Below are 23,240 nucleotides of genomic sequence, written 5' to 3' on the forward strand. Positions count from 1 at the left end.
TGGACCAGTGTGCATCTTCACCTTGACTTCAAGGGTAAGGCTGCCAAAACAAGCCTGCAAAATGAATTACTTACAATCAAAGATACCCCCCAAAAAATGATACTTTAGAAAAAGTGAATTGTCCCAATTCAAAGTAACTGTCCCAATGCATACAGTGTCAGTGGGAGATGACAAGCAGTTGTGTACATACTGTAATTGCCACCCCTGGAAACTGTTACTATGGGTAAACACAAGCAACAAACCCCCTTAGACAGAAGAAATACGAGGAGAAAGGAACACTCATGTTCTGCCTAAAGCAGTGACTAGGCCTATAACTGTCACCAACCATAACGGTGAGCAGCATCTCTAGCTAGTCAAGTAGAATTTATAGATGGGAATTTAAAGATAGCAGAAATCCTGACATTGTTCCATTTAACAGTAGCAGCCAAATCGCAACCTGACACACACACACACACACACACACACACACACACACACACACACACACACACACACACACACACACACACACACACACACACACACACACACACACACACACACACACACACACACACACACGCACACACGCACACACGCACGCACACATGCACACACACACAGAAATGTCAGACCCTTTAGAGAGGGCCTTGTGACTCTGTCTCCCCAGAATGACTGGCCACCTAGGTCAGCCCTAATAATAGTCAGTCTGCTCACTCGGTCAGACCAGAATATTTGTGTTAGCATGCACCACCGTCCTCTCTATCTCTGTAGTCTGTGTGTCCACAGAGAGAAGTCAAACAGCAGTGCTGTACTGTGATAATACATCTCACCTCACACTGTGGCCAAGGTTGGAGCAATGCACAAATCTGTTGCCTCTACCGTCCTTGAGACAGATTCCCACAACAAACACCATGGGTCAGAGACACAGCTAATACATTAGGGAACAATGAGTCAGACCGACGGAGAGAGAGAAAGAGAGCGAGAGAAAGAGAGAGAGAGAGAGAGAAAGGAGAGCTACAAAAGGACAAGGTGAATAACCCTCTCAGAAGCCATTATCTCCTGCTTCCCACTGACAGACTCTTAAGGCTGTGCACCCTTCCAGGTACTTCCAGGCGGTTGGTAACAACTCCTATTCAGCCAGATCCTTCACACTATCTGCACTCCAAATTACACCCTATTCCCTATATAGTGCACTACTTTTGACCAGGGCCCATAAACATTGTTTAGTATGTAAGGAACAGGGTTTCATTTGGGGCGTAATCAGTGCCACCGTCGCCTCCCTCATCTCAGAATATCAGTGGAAATTCAAGCGTTGAACCTGGTTAGAGGCTCATTGATTGTGTGGTTTTTAAAACGTCTTGATGGTGTAATGACAGCTCTGTCAGGAGGTAGGTTCTGTCACAGACAGACAGCACAACAAGCTGTCATGCCCCCCCTAGGGCTACATTATTATTTATTCTCCTATTAGAATAAATGAGCATGATAGGATCCAAATGGGCTGGCTGGATATGTTGCTTTAGCCTGAACGGTGGATTATAAAGCACATCAAGATAGGGGTTTAGAATGAGGGACCGTCACTAGTCAATGTCTAGTTACTTACCCATTATATAGGCCTAATGTCACAACCTACAACCAAATCTTGTTAGCGCCAGCTGGCTAACTAACTATTACAATTAGCTAACTGTCTTTATATTTATTGACATGTAGATGTATTTTTACGTCTGTCACCAGAGATGATATATTATAAAACAAGCCAATAAAGGACCCACACACTATTCACACTCTTTTAACATCCATACCCTCACTACTCCAGTAGCAGAGCACTTACACTGTAGCAGGGATTTCAACTGTTTTCATTTACATTGATAATTAACCACATAAGCTCAAGGACAGGACACAATAAATGCACAAAGAGCTCTTACCATTGTTTTACATTAAGCATGATTTAACCCTGCTGTTAAGCAGTGTTGGGATTAGTTAATTGAAAAGTAAACAAAAGTAACATGTTATTTTACAATATTACTTTGTGTGGAAAGTAAAGCGTTATATTTAAGCAATAAGGCCCGAGGAGGTGTGGTATCTGGCCAATGGCTGTTCTTATGCACAACGCAATGCAGAGTTACTTGACACAGCCCTTAGCCGTGGTATATTGGCCATATATCACAAACCCCTGAGGTGCCTTATTGCTATTATAAATTGTTTACCAATGTAATTAGAGCAGTAAAAATCTATATTTTGTCATACCTGTGGTATACAGTCGTGGCCAAAAGTTTTGAGAATGACACAAGTATTAATTTCTACAAAGTTTGCTGCTTCAGTGTCTTCAGATATTTTTGTCAGATGTTACTATGGAATACTGAAGTGTAATTACAAGCATTTCATAAGTGTCAAAGGCTTTTATTGACAATTACATGAAGTTGATGCAAAGAGTCAATATTTGCAGTGTTGACCATTTTTTTCAAGACCTTTGCAATCTGCCCTGGCATGTTGTCAATTAACTTCTGGGCCACATCCTGACTGATGGCAGCCCATTCTTGCATAATCAATGCTTGGAGTTTGTCAGAATTTGTGGGGTTTTGTTTGTCCACCCGCCTCTTGAGGATTGACCAAAAGTTCTCAATGGGATTAAGGTCTGGGGAGTTTCCTGGCCATGGACCCAAAATATCGATGTTTTGTTCCCCGAGCCACTTAGTTATCACTTTTGCCTTATGGCAAGGTGCTCCATCATGCTGCAAAAGGCATTGTTCGTCACCAAACTGTTCCAGGATGGTTGGGGAGAAGTTGCTCTCGGAGGATGTGTTGGTACCATTCTTTATTCATGGCTGTGTTCTTAGGCAAAATTGTGAGTGAGCCCACTCACTTGGCTGAGAAGCAACCCCACACATGAATGGTCTCAGGATGCCTTACTGTTGGCATGACACAGGAATGATGGTAGCGCTCACCTTGTCTTCTCCGGACAAGCTTTTTTCCGGATGCACCAAACAATCGGAAAGGGGAAATGACTTTACCCCAGTCCTCTGCAGTCCAATCCCTGTATCTTTTGCAGAATATCAGTCTGTCCCTGATGTTTTTCCTGGAATGAAGTGACTTCTTTGCTGCCCTTCTTGATACCAGGCCACCCTCCAAAAGTCTTTGCCTCACTGTGCGTGCAGATGCACTCACACCTGCCTGCTGCCATTCCTGAGCAAGCTCTGTATTGGTGGTGCCCCGATCCCGCAGCTGAATCAACTTTAGGAGACGGTCCTGGCGCTTACTGGACTTTCTTGGGCGCCCTGAAGCCTTCTTCACGACAATTGAACCGCTCTCCTTGAAGTTCTTGATGATCCGATAAATGGTGGATTTAGGTCCAATCTTATTGGCAGCAATATCATTGCCTGTGAAGCCCTTTTTGTGCAAAGCAATGATAACGGCACATGTTTGTTTGCAGGTAACCATAGATGACAGAGGAGGAACAATGATTCCAAGCACCCCCCTCCTTTTAAAGCTTCCAGTCTGTTATTCGAACTCAATCAGCATGACAGAGTGATCTCCAGCCTTGTCCTCATCAACACTCACACCTGTGTTAACGAGAGAATCACTGACATGATGTCAGCTGTTCCTTTTGTGGCAGGGCTGAAATGCAGTGGAAATGTTTTTTGGGGGATTCAGTTCATTTGCATGGCAAAGAGGAACTTTGCAATTAATTGCAATTCATCTGATCACTCTTCATAACATTCTGGAGTATACGCAAATTGCATTCATACAAACTGAGGCAGCAGACTTTGTGAAAATTAATATTTGTGTCATTCTCAAAAATTGTGGCCACGACTATACAGTCTGATATACCATGGCTGTCAGCCAATCAACATTCAGGGCTCAAACCACCCAGTTTATAATACTAGTTATATTACATTGTGTTACTTTCATGAAACAAATCTCACAATCTCACAGTTTGTTTGACTGTGGGGGGCATTGCGAGCTGCACGTGCTCTTCCAAGGATAGGCTACAAACTCAGGTTTGATCAACAGTTTCATCTGTGGAGTTGCTTTCCTGTGCTAGTCTACAAGTGCTGCACTATATATGGGCTGCTTAATTATCCATCTATAGCATACTGTAAACCAAACATCTGTAAAGATTTCTTATATTTTCATTCAAAATCTTTCTCTCAAGCCGCCAGTTCTGGTTATAGAGCGCACGAACACAAACCAATAGAGATGTATAGAGGGCACACTTGCCACTAGACAGGAAAGCCCTCTATGGGCTTTGCTATCAAAGAAGCGATCAATGGCAAAGATCAGAGGTGTGCCCTCTATACATTTCTATGGACAGCAGCTATCATGACATTTCTCCAAACAGCCTTTCTCCACTCAATCGAGAACTTAATGAGGAAACAAGTCAAGATTGGATCAAGGAAACACCCGTCCCGGTAGAGATATGATTCTGAAAGTAACGCAGGCATTGTTTGACAAAGTAACTGTAATAATATTACCCAATTTGAAAAAGTAACATGTTACTTTACTCTGTTACTCATTAAAGTAACCAGATTACGTTACGTGTTACTTTTGAAACACGTAACCCTCAACACTGCTGCTAAGGCATGAGGTTGTAGAGTCAGGTGCTCAAGAGACCACTGGGAAACAGCCTTGTTGACACAACTTATTATATATTACAAATGAAATAGGTAAAGGCTAAATGAAAGAAAACTGCTATAGACATATGGTGTTCTGGGGAGCATTAACCTGTACACAATTCTTTCAGAATAACTTAGCCAATTACAGAGAACACAAACACAGTATATGGTTATTCCACAGCTACAGAATTGGGTAAATGATTATTGAAGACTAGAGAGTGTTGTTACATCACCCCCATAGGCCTGCTGAGACTGTCTGGTCATGAATGGACCTCTTCTTCCATCAGACTGAGCTGATTCATTTCACCATTCATCATTCCTGACTGACCGACCGACTTACATTGCATTCCTACTTTGCCATTGGTGTCAGTTTGATTCAACAGCCAATCCTCTCTCTATTAACCGCGGGTTAAGATGTACAAGGTGTGTGTGTAACCAAATGATTAATTAAAAAAGTCAGACACATGCAGAACACCTTTTGCAGTACTCTGTCCAACCTTGAAGCTAGCTAACAAATGTAGCGAAGTCAATGAGCAATCGCATTTCAGAGGCAGAATGATTCAGAGATAGTGTGTGCACAGAATTACATTATGAACTCCCCAAACTAATTTTACCAACTCAGAAAGTGTGCTTCCTCAAGTGTTATTACTACACCTCTGACAATAGCTAAATATATTCCTACATAAATATAAAGTAGCCTGTAGCTGCCGCAAGCACCAACCAGCACTCCAAAAAAAGGATTTATTGTGACTCGAGGCAATCTTGAGGTTCAATCAGTCAGTCGCCTTACAATGCACCTACACACGTGCACACCTACACACGTGCACACCTACGCACACACACGCACACACACGCACACACACACACACACACACACACACACACACACACACACACACACACACACACACACACACTCCAACATCCTTTCCTCTTCCTGCCACAGACTCGTGTCCCAGAGGAAAGTCAAATGGAGGAACATGGACCACAAAGATGGGCAGATCAGAATTCTAGCACTTTTCATTTACCGATGGTGTAGCCGCGTTTCAGCTCACTGCACCGTGGACTGCAGATTCTCTGGGAATTGGTTGCATTGTTTTGCTGCACCCCCAACGTGGTTGTCTTGGTAACAGGTGGTTCAGTCTTGTTAATCGGTGAGGCTGGCACCAGGGTAGGGGAGAATCCTTGAGTGGCAATATCCACTGACTGGGATTTCTTCTTCAGTCTGTTCAAAACAAACAACAACAGGAAATATGGAGTCAGTCATAACAAATAACACCACATATTCAGTAACAACATGGTCATGCAACAGGAAATGGGAAATATGACCATGTAAATTCAAGGGCAAATGTGTCAAAAGATACAGTACATGGACATTGCTGCCAATAACAAAACAGTTCCTCACATTATGTTATGTCAGCAGTCAGCACAGCAGCTATTGATAATGATGTAGAGTGAATGCAACATATTCACGGTGTGGCATATTCCATACTCTGGCTATGATTAATTGGATGAGAGATCAATAACTTAAAGACGTAATAATTCAATTTAACAAAATTTTTTCAACACTATTTAATAATTTAAAGTTGTAAAACACAACAATATTATAACAGGAATATGAATTGGACATTATTCTGAACGAGATATGCTGTCATTGATCAAACATCAAACAGATAATAAGTGTAATGATATGTGTTAACTGGAGTTTGTATTTTTGGGACTAATCCGTTGGTTCCCTTGTAGGCCTGGGCAAATTAAATCAAGCACAGCTCAAATATTTGAAAGTGTTTGACATTATGTATTTGACCCAGCCGTGGTAACTTTCTACAATGGCAGACAGCAATTTCACAATACAAACACTGTTGATGCTGTAAAGTGAAGTGGGTCACTTGCTTACATAAGATGACCTATACATGATTAAACCTTATCCTATGAGACACTGACCTAAATCAAAGGAACCTATGCCAAAGTGTGAAAGCCAGTTAAATGTCTCACCATAGGATTTAGACAACAGGCTAGTTTATTTAGTTTAAGTTCAGTAGAGTTCACTAAACTAATCCAGGTATCAAACATGCAGAAGAAACACTATAGAAGTATGCAGCACCTGCGAGTTAACAAAAACACCACAATGATTATGAAGATGTTGTATACCTGCCAGTTACTGATTTCCATGCCTACTACAGTCGTGGCCAAAAGTTTTGAGAATGACACAAATATTAATATTCACAAAGTCTGCTGCCTCAGTTTGTATGAATGCAATTTGCATATACTCCAGAATGTTATGAAGAGTGATCAGATGAATTAATTGCAAAGTGCCTCTTTGCCATGCAAATGATCTGAATCCCCAAAAAACATTTCCACTGCATTTCAGCCCTGCCACAAAAGGACCAGCTGACACCAGTACAGAGCGTGCTCAGGAATGGCAGCAGGCAGGTGTGAGTGCATCTGCACGCACAGTGAGGCGAAGAGTTTTGGAGGATGGCCTGGTGTCAAGAAGGGCAGCAAAGAAGCCACTTCTCTCCAGGAAAAACATCAGGGACAGACTGATATTCTGCAAAAGGTACAGGGATTGGACTGCTGAGGACTGGGGTAAAGTCATTTTCTCTGATGAATCCCCTTTCCGATTGTTTGGGGCATCCGGAAAAAAGCTTGTCCGGAGAAGACAAGGTGAGCGCTACCATCAGTCCTGTGTCATGCCAACAGTAAAGCATCCTGAGACCATTCATGTGTGGGGTTGCTTCTCAGCCAAGTGAGTGGGCTCACTCACAATTTTGCCTAAGAACACAGCCATGAATAAAGAATGGTACCAACACATCCTCCGAGAGCAACTTCTCCCAACCATCCAGGAACAGTTTGGTGACGAACAATGCCTTTTCCAGCATGATGGAGCACCTTGCCATAAGGCAAAAGTGATAACTAAGTGGCTCGGGGAACAAAACATCGATATTTTGGGTCCATGGCCAGGAAACTCCCCAGACCTTAATCCCATTGAGAAATTGTTGTCAATCCTCAAGAGGCAGGTGGACAAACCAAACCTCACAATTTCTGACAAACTCCAAGCATTGATTATGCAAGAATGGGCTGCCATCAGTCAGGATGTGGCCCAGAAGTTAATTGACAGCATGCCAGGGAGGATTGCAGAGGTCTTGAAAAAGAAGGGGCAACACTGCAAATATTGACTCTTTGCATCAACTTCATGTAATTGTCAATAAAAGCCTTTGACACTTATGAAATGCTTGTAATTATACTTCAGTATTCCATAGTAACATCTGACAAAAATATCTAAAGACATCGAAGCAGCAAACTTTGTGAAAATGAATATTTGTGTCATTCTCAAAACTTTTGGCCACGACTGTACATTGCTATATCATCAACTTTATAAAGCATGGAAAATCAAAAACATGAGGTTACATTATTTAGAGAAGATAGTGTAAATGGATGAAAAAGTACTCCTAAAGTACTATCTATGGTATGTAAACTAAAGTCTGTCAGTCTTTCCCGTAGACAAGGCCTGTCAGAGTAGCCTGAAGCAGCAATACAAGGTTCTTCTCAGAACTCCTTTCTTCCCTCAGAGGGAATCGTTCCGGCTCCAGCCATTTCATTTCATTCCACTAGCTCCTCTCCCAGGACAGACAACAGCAAACATGACATAGCCTCTACAAGGTAACAATATACACCATCTCAATGGAAACACTGTCAATCACTTTTGTGTACAGTACATCCAAGGAGAGACACCAACAGACAGACATTCACATACAGAGGCAGAGAAGTTTAACTGGCAGCACCAGTTATGAGTCCCATAAACAACAACGCTAGTAGTAGGCCCTATCTTAAAGAAAACCTTGAAAAAACGTAAACATTTCCATATGCAATCATACTGACGTAGCTTCGAGGGCAGTATGTTGCTCTGAGGACCCTTGTAGTTATTCTTCTAAAACCAACACATTTCTTTCTAGGTGTAACTTAAATAAAGGGTTTGTTTTGTGATGATTGTTTTTTAGGTAAGGTTTTCAGCATGTGAACATGCTATAATGAAAGAGGAGAGAGAGGTAGAGTTACACCCTTGTGGTGATCAATGTTCTGGAGGAGGGCAGACAGGAAGAGAAAACCTGTAGGTGTGTGTGATGTCTATCCCAGAATCCCTTGGAAGAAAACAATAATTACTGCCTCATCAGTGAGGGTTCTCCTTCCAGATCTGATTCACTGGCTGGGTTGTGTGTGTGTGTGTGTATGTGTGTGTGTGTGTGTGTGTGTGTGTGTGTGTGTGTGTGTGTGTGTGTGTGTGTATATGTAAACAGATTGCAGCTGTTTTGTGCCATCCGCAGAAATATCAGCCGCTAATCAGGACAGTGTAGTCTGTGGCACCGACCAGCATAACGATAACACTGTGTTACGTCCTGACCAGTAATAGGGGTTATTTGTTATTATAGTTTGGTCAGGACGTGGCAGGGGGTATTTGTTTTATGTGGTTCAGGGTATGTTTGTCTATGTATTTAGGTAGAGGGGTATTTGATTTATTAGTCCAGGGTTTTGGTTATTGTTCTATGTTAGTTTTTCTATGTTCTTTCTAGGTGTTTGTATTTCTATGTTTTGGTAATGGGGATTGGGGCCTTCAATTGGAGGCAGCTGTCTATCGTTGCCTCTGATTGAAGGTCCTATATTTAGGAGTGTTTTTGTCATGGGATTTTGTGGGCGATTGTTGCTGTGTATAGCTTTGTGCCTTACCGGCCTGTGCGTTGTTGTCGTGTTTTTGTATACGTGTTTATTTTGGTTTTCCTTCTTTATCCTTTAATAAAAGATGAGTATACATTTTCCCGCTGCGTCTTGGTCTAAACCCTACGACACACTGTCCACAGGGATCACAACAATGCCTGGCTGGTGACGCCTTGTTTAGTGTTCAACACATCTAATCATCATCAATGGTAAGATACGTTTACCACAATAACAGGAGTAAGGTATGTAAAGTAAGCCTTGTCCAAGCCAAAACCTCTCATACAATAACAGGAATACTATTATCAAATTGGTTTGTATTGATACCTACCACTGCTTAGAAAACAAATATGGATCTTATTAAACAATATAATTACAATAGTTTTTTTTCTTTCTTCAGAGGTAATTACTGTAAGCTCCAAAGACTGTCCCTGACAACTGACCTGCATCTCAATAGCCTTCAACTGGTGTACAGCAACTATCCACCACCCTCCTCAATCTACACATACCGTCTGATCTGACTGGCTACAGCTTGCATAGGCACGGTTTATCATAGCTTTCAGCGGGCCAATGGGCTGGGGCCAGAGATGGTTTGGTTCAATCCTATCACATGGGGAGGGAGATGGCAAAGCATGTCAACAAAGCCACCAGCTCCCACCAACAGATTCTATCTATCTATCTATCTATCTATCTATCTATCTATCTATCTATCTATGAGCAGCAAAACATTTAAAGAGGGAAGGAGAAAAGGGAGGGAAGGAGGAAAGGGAGGGAAGGAGGAAAGCAAATGAAAAGCGGGCATTTTGTTTTCCTTCCCTGCTGTTCTGTTGCTTGGTCCAGGAGGAGAGCGGTGCCTAACAGGCATCACTCAGATTATCCATCTCTACAGGGACTGGGAGTCACATGGTTTGGCAAGGCAGAAACAACACAGGAAATGTGGGCCAAGTCAAACATGCTTATCACTACACCCAGTAAGAGGGATTAGAGCTAGAGGAAAGGGGGCAGCTTGGCTCCACTCCACTCGCTCATGAAAACAACAAAAATACTGACTTGTAGGTTATGCAACTGTATATGAGGCTTGTCATGTAGGTATGCTGCAGTACTGGCTTGGCTGGGTTTGACATCCATAACAGCAAAATGGCCGATATGACAGTTATGAGTCCTATTACACTGTGTTATGCAACAGCATTGTGACTGACAGAAAAAAACACCATCATAAAGAAACCTAATTTACTGAAAACACTGAATGTTCTGTGTCTTTGTGGGGATGGAAATCAGGCAGGATTCAGCACTTAGACATTAAGACTCCAGGCAAGCCTTACTCAACGATCGCTGTCTGAATGACCTTCAGATTGCTCATGACTTTATTTTGTTGTGTGATAAAGAAATGGATAGAAATACACAATAGAAATTTATTTTTCAGACAATTACACTGTTATGTCATATGTACCGTATGTATACCTGTTCTCCCACGCTCAATAGGCAGCCTATTAATTACCTCTGTCTTAGCTATTATTGAACAATTAGACACTCATTATAAACTCAAACACACTATAATAGTGCAGCCTATGGCATATCTCCAAATGAATGCAATTTTTTCTCTTCAAAGATGAATTAATGGTCATGATAGAGCCATAACACTCTGTGGCCATTTATTGTGACGAAGGCCTATCCTATCCTATCGTAGCCCTTTCCTGCAGTCAAATGACCTAGTGGCCTAATGGGTGGAATGTTCATATTTTTCATAATTAATCAAATAAATAATTGGATCTCCGACTCTAGAGTGGCGCAGCGGTCTCAGGCACTGCTAGAGGCGTCACTACAGACCCAGGTTCAATCCCAGGCTGTGTTGCAGCTGGCTGCGACCGGGAGACCAATGAGGTGGCGCACAATTATCCCAGCGTTGTCCGGGTTAGTTTAGGGTTTGACCGGCAGGGATGGCTTTGTTCCATCGCGCTCTACCGACTCCTTGTGGCGAGCCAGGCGCATGCATGCTGTCTACGGTCGCCAGTTGTACAGTGTTTGCTCCAACACATTGGTGTGGCTGGCTTACGGGTTAAGCGAGCATGTGTCAAGAAGCAGTGCGGCTTGGCAGGGTTGTGTTTTGGGGGGGACGCATGGCTCTCGATCTTCGCCTCTCCCAAGTCCGTACGGGAGTTGCAGCAATGGGACAAGACTGTAACTACCAATTGGATATCACGAAATTGGGGAGAAAAAGGAGTGTGCAAAGCTGTCATCAAGGCAAATATAAAATATATTTTGATTTGTTTAAAGCTTTTTGGGTTAATACATGATTCCATATGTGTTATTTCATAATTTTGATGTCTTCACTATTATTCTACAATGTAGAAAATAGTAAAAATAAAGAAAAACCCAAGAATAAGTATGTGTTCTAAAACCTTTGACCGGTAGTGTATGTCAAATGGTTTTGTTATATGTCAGTCTTCTGTGATGTATATAAAGTGTAATATTGGGATGCAAAATTAAAAATGAATAAACTCTATATCTGACATGGTACAGGTGTCCTTAATTGCCAGGGCTGTAGCTCTCTGGGGTAGGACAGGTCTGCATCATGAATGGAGGGAGAATGCAGACTCCCAGTCTCATCTAACCCTCACTAAATGCTAGAACTGCAGTTCTGTTGTCAAAAGGCCTGAGCGGGTGGCATTCTGTCTGAACAATGAGCCCTGAACATCAACAGCTTGCTTATCAAAGTACTGAGACTACAAACAAAACAGCTGCCTACTGCATGGGGAAAGGGAAATGGCTTGCGCTGACTTAAAGGTGCCATTTCTCCACACTAATGACTGTGACATGCCCAGCATGTCACATGTGTAACCAGAAAAAAAACAACTCTAGACCACCTTTACTTCACACATAGAGACGCATGCAAAACTCTCCCTCACCCTCCATTTGGCGAATCTGCCTATAATCCTATTCTCCTGATTCCTGCTTACAAGCAAAAACTAAAGCAGGAAGTACCAGTGACTCGCTCAATACGGAAGTGGTCAGATGACGCAGATGCTACACTACAGGACTGTTTTGCTAGCACAGACTGGAATATGTTCCGGGACTCCTCCAATGGCATTGAGGAGTATACCAGCTCAGTCACCAGTTTCATCAATAAGTGCACCGAAGATGTCATCCCCACAGTGACCGTACGTACATATCCCAACCAGAAGCCATGGATTACAGGCAACATTACAGGCAACTGAGCTAAAGGCTAGAGCTGCCACTTTCAAGGAGTGGGACACTAATCCGGACGCTTATAAGAAATCCCGCTAGGCCCACAGACGAACCATCAAAAGGGGAAAGTTTAAATACAGGACTAAGATTGAATCCTACTACATAGTGGCAGGGCTTGCAAACTATTACGGAGTACAAAGGGAAACCCAGCCGCGAGCTACCCAGTGACGCAAGCCTACCAGACAAGCAAAATGTTTTATGCTCGCTTCGAGGCAAGCAACACTGAAGCATGCATGAGTGCACCAGCTGTTCTGGAACACTGTGTGATCACGCTCTCCGTAGCCGGTGTGAGCAAGACCTTTAAACAGGTCAACATTCACAAAGCCGTGGGGCCAGATGGATTACTACAACGTGTACTCAAAGCATGTGCGGACCAATTGGCAAGTGTCTTCACTGACATTTTCAACCTCTCCCTGACAGAGTCTGTAATACCTATATGTTTCAAGCAGACCACCATAGTGCCTGTGCCCAAGGAAGCAAAGGTAACCTGCCTAAATGACTACCACCCTGTAGTACTCACGTCGGTAGCCATGAAATGCTTTAAAAGGCTGGTCATGACTCACATCAATATCATCTTCCCGAAAACCCTAGACCCACTCCAATTCGCATACCGCCCCAACAGATCCACAGATGACGCAATCTCAATGGCACTCCACACTGCCATTTGCCACCTGGACAAAAGGAACACCTATGTGAGAATCCTGTTCATTGACTACAGCTCAGAATTCAACACCATAGTGCCCACAAAGCTCATCACTAAGCTAAGGACCCTCCCTCTGCAACTGGATCCTGGACTTCCTGACGGGCTGCAACCAGGTGGTAAGGGTAGGAAAAAACATCTGATCCTCAACACTGGGGCCCCTCAGGAATGTGTGCTTAGTCCCTTCTTGTACTCCCTGTTCACCCATGACTGTGTGGCCAAGCATGACTCCAACTCCATCATTAAGTTTGCTGACGACACAAGAGTAGCTGATCACCGACAACGATGAGACAGCCGATAGGGAGGAGGTCAGAGAATTGGCAGTGTGGTGCCAGTACAACAACCTCTCCCTCAATGTGAGCAAGACAAAGGAGCTGATCGTGGACTACAGGAAAAGGAGGGCAGAACAGGCCTCCATTAACATCGATGGGGCTGTAGTGGAGCGGGTCGAGAGTTTCAAGTTCCTTGGTGTCCACATCACCAATGAACTATCATGGTCCAAACACACCAAGACAGTCGTGAAGAGGGCACGATAACACCTTTTCCCCCTCAGGAGACTGAAATGATTTGGCATGGGTCCCCAAATAGTTCTACTGCTCCACCATCGAGGGCATCCTGACCGGTTGCATCACCGCCTGGTATGGCAACTGCTCGGCATCCAACCGTAAGGCGCTACAGAGGGTAGTGCGTATTGCCCAGTACATCACTGGGGCCAAGCTTCCTGCCATCCAGGACCTATATACTAGGCGGTGTCAGAGGAAGGCCCCAAAAATTGTCAAAGACTCCAATCACCAAGTCATAGACTGTTCTCTCTGCTACCGCACATCAAGCGGTACCGGCACGCCAAGTCTAGGACCAAAAGGCTCCTACCCCCAAGCCATAAGACTGCTGAACAATTAATCAAATGGACACCTAAACTATTTACATTGATTTGATATAGTATTCATAGTGTGGCGTACAGCAGTTCAGCCACCAGGGGGAGACCCGTCGAGGCCTGGTGACAGACGGAGTCTACATCACGAGGCGATGGCTCCCTCTGCTGGATGTGCCAGGTCTCGACGGGCTCTCCGGCCAGGACTAATTGGGGCTGATTATGGTTGGTGAGTAATCAAGGGGCTGATTGCTCACCAGCTGGATGAGTTCCATAAAGCTGCCAGAAGGGCAGCACACAGAGAGGGGACTGGGGGAAAGAGAGGTTACTCCTGTATAGTCATGCTCAGTCCCAGGGATAACGGAGGGAGCTCAGTTTTGTTCCCCACAGGAAACAGCAAGACCCGGAGCCCAGAAAACAGTGTCCCAGAGAGCATCTCCTGGGGGAGACCTTTTCTTTTTGTTGGTTATTTAAATAAACATTCTAGAAACCGAGCTAATCCAACCCTGTCCATGTCTGATTTGTGTATAACATCTTGACCAAACTCCCTGGTCTGCCACAATAGAAATAGAATGAACTGAATGAGAATGTTTGTTATAGTAATTCTATTTCTGTGATTGTAGAATGTGATTGTGTGTTGTTACTTTGTACAGTACACTCAATGAAGCTAACAAGGAAGTGGCATCATATTAAACCACACTTTTAGTGACAGATCTAGAAATACAGATGATTTTCTGGAATGAACTGTTAAGTGTAACACCTGACAACCCTCCGGTAACTCAAGAGTAGAATAATAAAGATGTGATCTTCCACTGCACCTTCCATCTTCATCTGTTATGTAAGACATAAAGCAGTGCTACAATACAGCGGTGGGTTGGACAGGAAAAGCCCTCTGTCAGTGAGTGATGTCCATCGTGCTACTGTATACCCTTCAGCTGAATACACTGGTTTGATGACACATTTTAATCCCTGACAGGGCTTTGTCAACTGCTGTCAGTTCAGCAAACACTTGCAGTTTTTCTTTTTGGCTTTGTTTTGGCTTTTGGGTTTTATTTCTCCCCGTGGACTGACAGACGGCATCAACTTTGCCACATCTTTTGATCCGGGTAGAAAGATAATAAAATCTGTGTAATCCCTGGGTCTTGTCTCCTCCTCAGACTTCACAGTGAACCTCTCTGATCCTGTACTGCTAGGTAATGACAGAGACAACAGAAAAGGACCATGCACTCTGATTGCCCCGGGAGTTGAGTTTGGAGTGTAGGTTACTACAGAACCACACAATACTACCACCGACTATGACTTACGGGTCTAAATACTGTATGTTCTTACAGGTCTAAATACTGTAAAACACTTGGGAGCAGAGTGTAGTGTGTAGAGTTGACCTTTCTTTTCACCCTTCTACATCATCTCAAAAGGTTCTGTCTGCAGGTATGACGACAGGCCAGGGGTTGATTGATTCATTCACAGAATATGACATTCATTGATGAAGATGCCTTTGGACTGAAGTCTTTCCAAGAAAAGTAGAGAACACTGTACTTTATGTTCATATCAATCAATATAATAAATATGTATACAGTTTGACTACAACACAGTCATACAAATGTGTAGAAATGCATAAAACCTCCTGTGTACCTGTCTGTTTATAGGTTAATAGTCTAATCAAAGCAAACACCTCCAGAACTTCTGTCTTTCCTTCCTGGTTGTGTGTAAGGTTGCAATTACATTCTGAGCATGCTCTCACACACCAGCAGTTCCAGGCACAGTCACAGGCACAGTCACAGTCAGTCACAGTCACAGGCACAGTCACAGTCACAGGCACAGGCACAGGCACAGGCACAGGCACAGTCACAGGCACAGTCACAGGCACATACACAGGCACAGTCACAGACACAGGCACAGACACAGGCACAGGCACAGTCACAGGCAAAGGCACACAGCAGCTCCAACTGTACCAACAGAACAATGTCTCACCACCAAACCCTTGCTGGCTTTAATGATTTATCCTCCACTTAACAGTGTCTGCCAACAAAGTGGGACAGCTTTGTTTTTATCAAAGCCTGCCCATAAATCAACAATGCTGCTCATATAAATTCAAAGGGATGGTTGCTATTCATTTTCTAAAACCATATCAATATCACCCAAAAACAGCCCCCAGCCAAGGCCTTTTCAATTCGCTAACAGAGGAATTATCGTGGCCTACAAAAGCAGAAAAAGAATCACTGTTCATTTGGACTCCAGGGCATATTTCTCTTCTGGATCTCTCTCTGTGCATTATTCAAGCAGCATAATAGACACACACATGCACATTAATGCACACATGCATACACAAGAGCACGCATGTGCACACAGAAGCACACACACACACATACACATACACACACTACCTCTGCCCTTATTGTTTCATTCAGTGAGCATGGCGGGAAGCCTTGAGACTGTTGTGCTGCTCTCATTTGCCGAGGCACGAAGACAGGCAGAGAGATGATTGGCCGACAGCCTTAATGGATTCAACATCATGCCTGCCACGTTAGGAAGCTTGTGGCGTTGAAAAAACAAGACATCCACTGAGGATTCAAACAGATTGTATTTTGGCAGCTCTCTGACAGCATGTAGATTGTAGAATATATGATCTTCATCATAAGGTTAGCTACCTCTGTGAGTAGAAAACAGAGGATGCTAGGAAAGGAAGGTAGGAAGGCGATAAGAAAAGAGAAGATGTATAAAAGAACTAAGTGCAGTTCAGTACAATATGTTCTGGTGAATGTCCTCTACCTTTCTGTGTCTGAAATGGCACACTAGTTCCTTGGCACACCAGATAACCCTCGCAAGGCTGCCGGCCCAGATGGCATCCCTAGCCGTGTCCTCAGAGCATGCGCAGACCAGCTGGCTGCTGGGTTACGGACCTATTCAATCAATCCCTATCCCAGTCTGCTGTACCCACATGCTTCAAGAGGGCCACCATTGTTCCTGTTCCCAAGAAAGCTAAGGTAACTGAGCTAAACAACTATCGCCCCGTAGCACTCACTTCCGTCATCATGAAGTGCTTTGAGAGACTAGTCAAGGATCATATCACCTCCACCCTACCTGACACCCTAGACCCACTCCAATTTGCTTACCGCCCCAATAGGTCCACAGACGACGCAATCGCAATCACACTGCACACTGCCCTAACCCATCTGGACAAGAGGAATACCTATGTAAGAATGCTGTTCATCGACTACAGCTCAGCATTTAACACCATAGTACCCTCCAAACTCGTCATTAAGCTCCAGACCCTGGGTCTCGACCCCGCCCTGTGCAACTGGGTCCTGGACTTCCTGACGGGCCGCCCCCAGGTGGTGAGTGTAGGAAACAACATCTCCACCCCGCTGATCCTCAACACTGGGGCCCCACAAGGGTGCATTCTCAGTCCTCTCTGTGCTCCCTGTTCACCCATGACTGCGTGGCCATCCATGCCTCCAACTAAATCATCAAGTTTGCAGACGACACTACTGTGGTAAACTTGATTACCAACAACGATAAGACAGCCTACAGGGAGGAGGTGAGGGCCCTCGGAGTGTGGTGTCAGGAAAATAACCTCACACTCAACGTCAACAAAACAAAGGAGATGATCGTGGACTTCAGGAAACAGCAGAGGGAGCAGCCCCCTATCCACATCGACAGAACAGTAGTGGACAAGGTGGAAAGTTTTAAGTTCCTTGGCGTACACATCACGGACAAACTGAAATGGTCCACCCACACAGACAGCGTGGTGAAGAAGGCGCAACAGCGCCTCTTCAACCTCAGGAGGCTGAAGAAATTTGGCTTGTCGCCTAAAACACTCACAAACTTTTACAGATGCACAATCGAGCATCCTGTAGGGCTGTATCACAGCCTGGTACGGCAATTGCTCCACGCACAACCGTAAGGCTCTCCAGAGGGTAGTGAGGTCTGCACAACGCATCACCGGGCGCAAATGACCTGTCCTCCAGGACACCTACACCACCCGATGTCACAGGAAGGCCAAAAAGATCATCAAGGACAACAACCCCCCGAGCCACTGCCTGTTCACCCCGCTATCATCCAGAAGGCGAGGTCAGTACAGGTGCATCAAAGTTGGGACCGAGAGACTGAAAACCAGCTTCTATCTCAAGGCCATCAGACTGTTAAACAGCCATCACTAGCATTGAGTGGCTGCAGCCAACATACTGACTCAAATCTCTAGCCACTTTAATAATAAAAATTGGACGTAATAAACGTATCACTAGCCACTTTATATAATGTTGACATACCCTACATTACTCATCTCATATGTATATACACTGTACTCTATACTATTGACTGCATCTTGCCTATGCCGCTCGGCCATCACTCATCCATATATTTATATATATATTTATACATATTCTTATTCATTCCTTTACACTTGTTAGATATTACTGCACGGTCGGAAATAGAAGCACAAGCATTTCGCTACACTCGCATTAACATCTGCTAACCATGTGAGAGAGAGAAAGCACAATAGCACTGTAGGTAAGAGCACTAAAATATGTGTGTGTGTGTGTGTGTGTGTGTGTGTGTGTGTGTGTGTGTGTGTGTGTGTGTGTGTTTGTGGTTTAGTGAGTGTGTGTGTGCCCCTCTCTCTCTGCTCCGTACCATGCCCTTCAAATGGTAATGCCCAGGCTTGTCTCAGACTCATTCCAACCACCCTGCTCTCTCTGCATGCAAAATATTTCACGTCATTCTGTGCCCTTGCAAGGCATCTGTTGTGTTCGTTCCAGGGGAGCGCGTCTGATAGGCTGGCTACAACATCTGGTGCCATGGAGCTTGGGTCGCTGGCGCCGGATGATGAGGTCACAGGGTTGTTGAATGTTGTGCAACATTTTGTCGTTAAAAAGGCTAATTCCGACTCAGGGCAATAACTAACACCACAGCAGCTGATGTTGGGATGATGTTGGTGGTGATTTTGGGGGTGATGTTGGGGCAGATGGTGATGTTGATTGTGGTGATGTTGGTGATGTTGGGGATGATGGCGGTTGGTTGGTGGTGACGTGGGTATGAATGAACCTGCTCCAACCCATCTCTTGGTTTGTTATCTGGTGAGCCATGTCTACATACAGGGAAGTATGAATATGTTATCTGTGGATGGATGTGTGGCATTTTCCCTGGCCTGACCCAAAGACACTCACACTCAATCCCTCTTCCTTCTTCTCACACTCTCTCCCTTCCTTTCACACTAACACTGTACTCCCTCCATCTCACAGTCCCACCATTCATCTCTCCCTCTCATCCTCTCTCCATCTACCTCTCCCCCTTTCCCTCCCTCCTTCTACCTCCATCCTTCCTTCTCTGTTGGCTGTTGGCAGGCAGTTTGGCAGAGGGGAACACTGACCTGATGCCCCATTGCAGCAGGCACCGCTGCCAACACTTGAGCACAGTGTGGAGCGACCGCTCACACCCCTCCATCCCACCTTCTCTCCCCCCTTCCTCCTCCTCCTTTCCTCCTCTCCCAGAAAAAGAAAACAGACAGGAAGACAGACGGATAGAGACAAGTTTGTCTGGGTTGAAAACTCTGAAGTAAGTCAGAGTGACAGGAAGATGAGAGTGGGGAGGTCCTGAGGCAAATACCACACACAGGACAGCTAGCTAACTCTCCCACTGTCTGACTCACTTCAATCAAAACCAAAATGTTGGTTTTCACTCAAATTCTAATTACATGTGGTGCACTTCAGTGCTTCAGAGGTTTTAGATTGGCTTGTGTTTATAGGACAAGCAGCGATAGTGCAGCTCCTAACACAACTACATATGTATGTCTCTCAAATGTGGTGATGAACTCTGTTTGAACTAGAGGTCTTCATGGGTCCAATATGTTGTAACCGGACCTGAAACGACCCGAACACAATCATACCCGACCCGAATGACCATATTTATTAAATGGGGACCAGGACCTCAACGGACCCGAGAACAATCAGACCTGAACCCTTAATGGACCCGAGAACAATCAGACCTGAACCCTTAATGGACCCGAGAACAATCAGACCTGAACCCTTAATGGACCCGAGAACAATCAGACCTGAACCCTTAATGGACCCGAGAACAATCAGACCTGAACCCTTAATGGACCCGAGAACAATCAGACCTGAACCCTTAATGGACCCGAGAACAATCAGACCTGAACCCTTAATGGACCCGAGAACAATCAGACCTGAACCCTTAATGGACCCGAGAACAATCAGACCTGAACCCTTAATGGACCCGAGAACAATCAGACCTGAACCCTTAATGGACCCGAGAACAATCAGACCTGAACCCTTAATGGACCCGAGAACAATCAGACCTGAACCCTTAATGGACCCGAGAACAATCAGACCTGAAACCTTAATGGACCCGAGAACAATCAGACCTGAACCCTTAATGGACCCGAGAACAATCAGACCTGAACCCTTAATGGACCCGAGAACAATCAGACCTGAACCCTTAATGGACCCGAGAACAATCAGACCTGAACCCTTAATGGACCCGAGAACAATCAGACCTGAACCCTTAATGGACCCGAGAACAATCAGACCTGAACCCTTAATGGACCCGAGAACAATCAGACCTGAACCCTTAATGGACCCGAGAACAATCAGACCTGAACCCTTAATGGACCCGAGAACAATCAGACCTGAACCCTTAATGGACCCGAGAACAATCAGACCTGAACCTTTAATGGACACGAGGACAACTTGACCTAGGCCCGATTGGACCTGAGTGACAAAAAAAAAAACATGTTTATCAGCCATGTTGCTCTTCTGGTTAACGAATAGGTCCTTAAATGTTGGCTAGGGCCTTCTATAAGTTAGTAAATTCACCTTATTAGCCTAAAATAAATATCTGATAGGCAATGCAGAGCCGTGGCTGGGTCCATTCGAGTCCACTCAGGTCTACCAGCTGTAGTGATATAGACCCGAGACCTGATGACAATCAAACAGGACCCGACCCGGACCTGAGGGAAAAGTTAGAATTTCAGACCCTGAACCTCATCTGGCACGGGTCGGGTCAGATATCGGGTCCACCTGGATCCATGAAGACCTCTTGTCTGAAATATATTTACCTATATTCCCTGTACTTACCTGCATTAAATCAGGTTAAGATGATCTATTATTTAGACAAGGTCACTGTCCTAGGTCAGAGGTCAGGACCAGACTATGCCCTGCACTGTGCCTGTCTCTCTTGCTCTCTCTCTCTCCCTCTCTCTCTCTCTCTCTCCCACTCCATATTCCTCCCCATATTCCTCTCACAGCACTGCCCTGCTCTGATGGGACATCTGTTGTCTTCCTGAAAGCGAGGGAGGGAGCTGCGATAAATCCACCTGGAAAAGAAGGAACCATCAGGAGAGGAAGGATGAACTGACCGGCTGGCTCCCAGGCTCCCTTCCTACGCACATTCCTTCACAACACAAAGTGGAGTTTAAAACAGGTCGAGAGGAGGACAGCTTTGAAACGTACTGTAGTGGAAGGTAGTACCACATCAATATGACTTTGATCCTGTAAACCTGCAGCAGTTAAGATGAGAGAGAGACATCCAGAGAGAAAGAGAGAGAGAGCAGTGGGGAAGGATCCCAGGTACCTATTGAATTACACAACCCAGCTATCAGTGAACACAGAGAGGAGAGACACAGCCAGTGTTCTTCCTGCTAGCTTATTAACCACATCTCACCCTCTCTCCCTCCCTTCCTCCCCATCACCCTCTTCTCTTTCTTCTCTCACCCTCTCTTCCCTCTACCCCTCCCTCCACCCAGAGCCAGTTGTAAACACTGAACCACGAGGTCATTAACCTGCTAAACAGATTCCTTCCTTAGCTCCCAGCCTACGTGCATGTTCCTAGGGTATAGTAATGGGAACGCAAATGCCACACACTCATGGCTGTTAGTGTGAGGCCAGGCCTGGTATCAGAAGCGCTGACATAGCAGTTCTGTCCTAAATGGCCCTGATCTCTATATAGCGCAGTACTTTCGACCATGGCCTGGTAAAAGGTAGTGCACTATGTAGGAAATAGGGTGCCATTTGGGGTGCAGCCAGAGATAAGAGTTATCATCCCTGGTGGATTATATTACCATTAGTAATGTTGTGATCGAGATGGCAAGTAGCCTAGTGGTTAGAGAGTTGGGCCAGTAACCAAAAGGTTGCTGGATCGAATCCCTGAGCTGACAAGGTAAAAATCTGTCGTTCTGCCTCTGAACAAGGCAGTTAACCCACTATTCCGCGGTAGGCCGTCATTGTAAATAAGACTTTGTTCTTAACTGACTTGCCTAGTTAAATAAATAAATCTATCAACAAGCTGACATGGTTGTTTTTTAATTTGAACTTCTGTGTGTCCCTGTCTTTGGAGGGCTGATTTAGAACACACAGCGGAGAGGATAGCGCCAGCCAACCAGCTGCTAGTAGCCCTTTCCTGCAGTCAAATGACCAAATCATCCTCTAGTGGCCTCATGGGTGGAATGTGATGTATATAAAGTGTAATATTGGGATGCAAACTCAAAGTTGAATACATTTCAACTCTATATCTGACATGGTATGGGTGTCTTAATTTTTTTAAGCCTATAACAATGTGTGTGAGGTGTATACTTTTGTTTAAAAGTAGATTTGTTTAAGACTACCAAGAAACACTGTGTGATCATTATTTAGCTCACTGTAGTAAAAGGTTTTGGCACTCCAACAATGACACTCTCATTTGCTATGAACACGACTCAGGAGTGGACAGCGACCGCATCCTCCTGGCTTCAAACTACCACCCAACTACCACGCAAACCCTCAAGGTGTGCCTGCGGAGGTGTTAAAAAATGTAGACTCACCGAGAGGTTGAGAGACGGTTCCAACATCACTTTGAATAACTTCAAATGAAAGTGACTCTCCCCTCAGCATTGGTGAAACATCAGTAAACAGCACAGAGAGAGAGAGAGAGAGAGAGCGAGCGAGCGAGAGAGAGCGAGAGAGAGAGAGAGAGAGAGAGAGACAGCACACTGACTGTGTTATGATGGGAAGGAGAATACAGCCTGTTGAGAACAGGAGAGCAGGAGCACACAGCTCTGATGTTTCTGGAGGGAGTGTGAGGGTGGGAGGGGGTGAGGGGGAGAAAGAGGGGTGATGGAGAGAGAGAGATA

The 23,240-nt window shown here is 44.7% G+C and overlaps 1 protein-coding gene across 3 annotated transcripts in view; it reads right to left on the reverse strand.

Annotated features, from left to right (window-relative positions):
* LOC115177542 (oxidation resistance protein 1) overlaps positions 1-23,240 on the reverse strand; it is a 191,058-nt gene that overhangs the window by 86,063 nt on the left and 81,755 nt on the right. For all 3 annotated transcript variants that reach the window (XM_029738428.1, XM_029738429.1, XM_029738427.1), the window contains one exon: positions 5,621-5,817. In XM_029738428.1, coding sequence (XP_029594288.1) covers positions 5,621-5,817 — 197 coding nt within the window. The remainder of the gene's footprint in view (positions 1-5,620; positions 5,818-23,240) is intronic.

This window comes from Salmo trutta, chromosome 37 (genome assembly GCF_901001165.1).
Source record: "Salmo trutta chromosome 37, fSalTru1.1, whole genome shotgun sequence".
Lineage (NCBI taxonomy): Eukaryota > Metazoa > Chordata > Actinopteri > Salmoniformes > Salmonidae > Salmo > Salmo trutta.